Source organism: Chrysochloris asiatica, unplaced genomic scaffold (genome assembly GCF_000296735.1).
Source record: "Chrysochloris asiatica unplaced genomic scaffold, ChrAsi1.0 scaffold00339, whole genome shotgun sequence".
Taxonomy (NCBI): Eukaryota; Metazoa; Chordata; class Mammalia; order Afrosoricida; family Chrysochloridae; genus Chrysochloris; species Chrysochloris asiatica.
The window spans coordinates 2,268,572-2,274,760 of record NW_006408857.1 but is presented as its reverse complement, the minus strand read 5'-3'; the positions used below and the strand labels follow the sequence as shown (position 1 = coordinate 2,274,760).

The 6,189-nt window shown below is 36.7% G+C and overlaps 1 protein-coding gene and 1 pseudogene across 1 annotated transcript; both read left to right on the top strand.

Annotated features, from left to right (window-relative positions):
* LOC102822422 overlaps window positions 1-4,350 on the top strand; it is a 20,007-nt pseudogene extending 15,657 nt beyond the window's left edge.
* A 598-nt stretch (window positions 4,351-4,948) lies between these two features.
* LOC102822043 (olfactory receptor 5B3-like) lies at window positions 4,949-5,893 on the top strand. The gene has a single exon (XM_006875795.1). It carries the CDS (start codon window positions 4,949-4,951, stop codon window positions 5,891-5,893), a length of 945 nt encoding a protein of 314 aa, XP_006875857.1.
* The last annotated feature ends 296 nt before the right edge of the window (window positions 5,894-6,189 follow it).

Here is a 6,189-nt window from a genome sequence, read left to right as displayed (position 1 = left end):
TAACAATAACAACATATATATTTATATAATTTAACAAATGTATAAAAATTTGAAAGAGGATATTGATACAGGGGTATTGACTTTTCTTTCAACCACAACAATGAATGTGGTTGAGCATACAGCAGGCAAAATGATGAGAAATTCTTAGATAGTCAACATCTTAAGGCAATCAGTTGCTGGGCTCTGGACCACAGTCTCAAGACATCATGGTCAATTGGAATAACATACTCCACAAAGACAATGTTCTACATCCCACTCTGGTGAATAGCATCTGGGATCCTAAAAGTTCACAAACAGCCAACTAAGTTGTAGCTATTAATCTTTCCATGTGCAAAAGAAAGCAGAGTGATGAGAAATGAAGACGTGTGGAATCAATTAGCCTAACAGAGAAATGTAACATGTGAATATCAGTCTCCATGACTCAGACCAGAAGAACTAGATATACCTAGCTACCACTACCAACTGTTCTGAAAGGGATCACATCAGAAGGTCCCAGATACAGTGACAGAATAATTGGAACAAAATTCAAAATTATTACAAACAAAACAAAACTGAGCTTACTGGTCAGATAGAGACTGGAGAAACCTGAGACTGTGGCCCTCAACCACCCTTTAGGTCTCACCCTCGTGACCAAACTTTCAGCCAAGCAATAGATATATAGAGGGGTCAACAACATAAGTAAGGTATGCTCACTATGAATGATGGGATGGTAAATTATTCAAAATGAAAAAGGCAACATTTACCTAAGGATGAAATTGAGAAGGGATGGGTAGGTAGGTGGAATAGAAATAGGAATCACAGGAGGACGTGGGATACGTGGGATAACTGTTGTTGAATGGAGAGGATTGCAGTCTTTGAGATGACACAAAGTGCATGCTTTGTTGAATGTAAAACTGATGATCTTGTCTGTAAACCTTCACTCAATTTACAATAAAAAGTAAAACAAAAACAAATGTATGGCGATAATAGAGTTTAGTGGTTGCCACGAAAAGTGGTTGGGAGACAGTTTTGAGTCCAAAGAAGATTGGAGGGATTTGCTTATGTGATGAAAATGTGCTATATTGTGATTACAGAAGAAGTTATATGATCATAGGCATTTGAGTGAAGTCTTTACAATTGTATATTTGTATTAGAAATTGTAGCTATACCATATCTAAATTATACTTTAATTAGAAAGCAGATATATATATACCATATATAAAGTATACTTTAATTTTTAAAAAAAGTAGAAATGAAAAGTAATGCACACTCACCTTATCCACCTAGGTTCCCACAGGAAATATAATTGCATCATCCCTGGGTAAATGGGGTGTGGAGCTGAATATAACCTCAAAGGGGACATCTTTGGAGAGTTATATGTTTTTATAACTCCCTTTTGGTTCTCAGGTATCTGAAATATCAACAGGACTTCACACAATATCATTTTGGAAAAACCTGATTGTGTAAAGAATCCTTTGATGATTATTTATTAAAATAAGTGCTGATAGTTGCTAGCAAACATGACAACTTTTCTCCTAACTAAGTATTTGCATGTGTGTTTAACCACATCCAGGGAAAATAACGGAAAAGAAGAATTATACTGAGTAACTTGAAATACATAACTCTCTCATGAGTTGTTTTATAGACCTTTGGTAATGTGTTCTTCATAGCCACAGTTTTGTGAATTATGTGGGAGGCATCCTTCTATTATGTTTATCTTACAAATAAAAAGGATGTAAATGACCACTCCAAAGGAAGAGAAAATGCATGGTACATGAAAGACCTCAACCTAGGTTCCCTGCTGCGTGTTAATGTTCTTTTCTCCATCTTTTCCATCCTTAGAGACCTTGGAACCTTTTGACCAGTACTTAAGAAAGAGAATGTTTAATAATATTTATGCATTATTCCGTTACTAAACTTCTGATTGCAAACTCACAACTCAGAATTGCATTTCTCTGTCAGTGACTAAGGTAAGCATTTTGTTTCATGTACAGTTTTAGGGAGTAATGTAATTCACACAAAAGCACCAAGGAAATGATATCGAATATGAGTTATTGGAGCCTAGATCAAATGTTAGAAATCTTTTCCTAAGGCCATGAGGTAAGGCTGGAATATAAGTTTTGAAATGTCTATCCGTATATAGTTCATTGATACATATGAAACATCATGTTGTTTTCCTTAAAGGGGGGTCAGGGAAGGAATACAAGATACTCTGATTGAGTAGGTGGTACTTCTACCTTGCTCACTATCTATTTGCCACTAATTGAAGGTAAAATTTTAAAAGAAAGAGTTGAATGACACATTTTAGCTGTAGAATGGTCCTCATTGAATTATCAAGATCTATACTGTATTTTGGAATCCTGGAGTGATGTTGTGGGTTACTACACTGGTCTGCAAGGTCAGTTTGAACCACAAGGTTAATGGTTCAATCCTACCAGCCGCCCCTTGAAAATCCTATACAGGGTTAGCTTTGAGTCAGAACAGACATGATGGCACTTAACAACAACAAAAATACTGTATTTTAACCTTTGCCTTTAATCTCATCCTTAGTTATTATTAGCACATCTACAAATGCTGGCAATGCAGAAAGCATGCGATTTTTATTTAGTCAGACCTAGATTTAAACCTTGAATCTTGAATATTCCTGGTACTCGCTGTGTAATTATAGAGTATTGCATAATCTTGTGAATCCTTAATGGTAAAATGGAAATAATATCTTTTGGGTTATTGTGAGAATTCATTGAAAAAAATTGCATGTATATCTACATGTGTTATCATTGGTCATTGAACATAGTGTATGATAAAACTGCTTATGTGTATTAAAGTTTGGCAAACAGAGCATTTATAAATTAAGTGAACTTGTGGAAGGATTAAAAGGAAAATGGTAAATAATAGTGGCTAGTAGAGGATTAATGTCCAGCCAAAGACTTCAAATTCAACTAAGTGCCGTCGAGCAGTTCCAACTCATAGCAACCCTGTATAGGGTTTCTGAAGAGCAACAGGTGAATTTGAACCACTGACCTTATGATTCAATATGACCTTGAGGTCAAGTGCTTATCCTACAGTGCCACAAATTGTAGTTGTAGTTGTTAAGTTCCATCTAGTTGGTACCAACTCACAGCAACACTGTATAGAGTTTCTGAGGAGTGACTGGTGAGTTTGAACTGCTGATCATGCTGCTCAAACTGGCCTTGCTGTCCAGAAAATTATCCTATAGTACCACACAAATAGAAGATGTAAAATTTGTGTTTGTACAAGAACAGATTAAAAAATAAAAACTATAAAACCTGGAATTTTTGCCAGGACAGATTTGGCAAAATGTACCTATAATGGATGAATTTACAACCTTTAGTTTCTGAACCTGCTATGGAATAACAATAAGGAAAGAGAATATAAGTTTAAATAAATGAGACTCTTTCAATTCAAGCTGAAATATGGATTTCATGTAAGGATGATAAAAGAAAGATTCATATGTAACGGTTAGCAGAGCTATGCATATGGGGTGGAGGGTGCTAAGAGACATGAGGGGACTCAGTAAAACTCAGAGAACCAAGTGCCTAATGAAAGGCAAGTAAAGGAACGAGGGTATCAGATATTGAAAACTCACTCATACTTTAAATTACCTCTGTGGTGCTGTATGACAAGCACTGGACTGCAAGGTCAATTTGAACTTTAAGGTCAATTTGAACTACAAAGTTGGTGGTTCAAACTCAAAAGCCACTTCTCAGAAACCCTATATAGGATTGCTATGTGTTGGAACCGACTTTATGGCACTTAAAAACAGTAGCAAAATTTTTCGAAACTAACATTGAGGTCATTGTGAGAACCTTATATTATACTTAATGTTATACTAACACTAATATTAATTGGTGCTAGGCTGTTAACCTCAAGGTGAGCAGTTTGAATCTACTAGCCATTTCACAGGAGAAAAATGATACTTTCTACTCCCGTAAAGATTTATTGCCTTGGAAACTCTATACAGGGTTGCCAGGAGTTGGAACCGACTCGATGACATGCAACCACCACCAGACCTAATTTTGCTCATTTTTAAATGTACTACCCCATTTAATTTTCACAATACCTTGAAGTGGGTCTCATTACCATAATTATTTTGTAGATGAAGAAAATAAGGAACAGAAAATAAGAATTCAGACCAATGACACCTCGGTAGTAAATAATAGGGCTGATATTTGAACATATATACACCTCTTCCCAGAACTCTAATTTTATACTCAATGCATGTCTTTCTCTTTAGCTTCTGCTGGTTGTACATGGCTTACTGCTGAAGTTAAACCATCATATACATCTACTATACAAATGTCTCTCAATATATCACTGTACATCGACACCCATTGTGTTTGGACCAGTTGAGACAAAGAGTAAACTGAGTTAAATACAGTTTTATTTAAATTCAGTTAAGATCATTAAAATTGGGAATATTTTGCCTGGATTCTAAAATTGTCTTTGCCAGTTAATACTTTTGTAAACTTGAATAAGTTTCTGAACCTCTTATGCCTTGTAAGAAAACAGAGATATGAACTAATCAACCTCAAATGATTGTTGGGAGAAATAAATGAATATGCAAATATGTCTACAACAGTATCTGATACATGAGTGATATATTTCTGGATATTTTTATTGGGTTCATGACATGGGAAATTCCTGTCATTTATGACATGTCCTGTTGGCTAAGTTATTACTTTTCTAGAGGTCACTTTAAAAATCTTTAAAATTTAAAAGTTCAGGAGGTATTCCAAAGGAGCTTTCAGCTTCAGTGATTAATAACTGTGTAGAAAATCATAATGAAGTTCATGCTTTCTGTATGGAGAAATTTGAAATACAAATTATTGCTGTAATGAAGTAATGTACTTGGTATTTAAACATTTCCATTTCACGGCAATCTCTATTTTAACTCTGTTCTTTTATTCCTTATTAATACAGGGCATCTCTTGATTCCAAAATAGCATCAATGGAGAACAGTACTGAAGTCACTCAGTTCATTCTGTTGGGACTAACCAATGTCCCAAAGCTGCAGATTCCTTTGCTTGTAATATTCACTCTCATTTACCTCACCAATGTGCTTGGGAACTTGGGGATGATCATCCTGATTATGTTGGACTCTCGTCTCCACACTCCCATGTACTTTTTCCTCAGTAACTTGTCTCTGGCAGACCTTTGCTACTCTTCAACTGTCACTCCCACAGCTTTGACTGGGTTCCTTGTAGAAGACAATGCCATCTCCTACAATGCGTGTGCTGCTCAGATGTTCTTTTTTGCAGTATTTGCCACTGTGGAAAATTTCCTCTTGGCCTCAATGGCCTATGACCGCTATGCAGCAGTGTGTAAACCCCTGCATTACACAACCACTATGACAACAGGTGTGTGTGCACGTCTGACTATAGGCTCCTATATTTGTGGTTTCCTGAATGCCTCCATCCATACAGGGAACATATTCCATCTCTCCTTCTGTATGCCCAATGTGATCCACCACTTTTTCTGTGATATTCCAGCAGTCATGATTGTCTCTTGTTCTGATAGACATGTTACTGAGATGGTTCTTGTTGGTGCAGCAATTTTCACTATCTTTTTTGCTCTTGTGGTTATCTTTACGTCCTACTTGTTCATATTCATCATCATCCTAAAGATGCACTCAGCTGAAGGATATCGGAAGGCATTATCCACATGTGCATCTCACTTCATTGCAGTCTCCATCTTCTATGGGACAGTCATCTTCATGTATATACAGCCCAGCTCCAATCACTCCATGGACACAGATAAAACGGCATCTGTGTTCTATACTATGGTCATCCCCATGCTGAACCCTCTGGTCTACAGCCTGAGGAACAAGGAGGTCAAGAGTGCCTTCAAGAAGGTTGTTGAGAAGGCAAAAATGTCCATAGGCTTAACTTTCTAATATTGTAGAATCCACAACAACCTAGCATTCCCCTCAGATCATCTATATGTAATAGACTCCATTCTGGCATTTGTGGGGACAAGGTAGCCCTAGAATCAGCTACTTCTTCAAAGAGCCCTTCTTTCTTTTATTATTATTGATGTGAAGTAGCATCGAGTTGGTTCTAAATCACAGCCACCCTGTCTAGGGTTTCTGAGAAGCAGCTGGTGGGTTTGAGCTACAACCTAGTGGTTACCAGTATAGTGCTTATCCTACAGCACCACACCAGAACTTCTTTCTTTTATTAGAGAGTGATA

Coding starts and splice junctions, on each gene's coding strand:
- LOC102822043 (XM_006875795.1), top strand. CDS start 4,949: ATGGAGAACAGTACTGAAGTCACTCAGTTCATTCTGTTGGGACTAACC.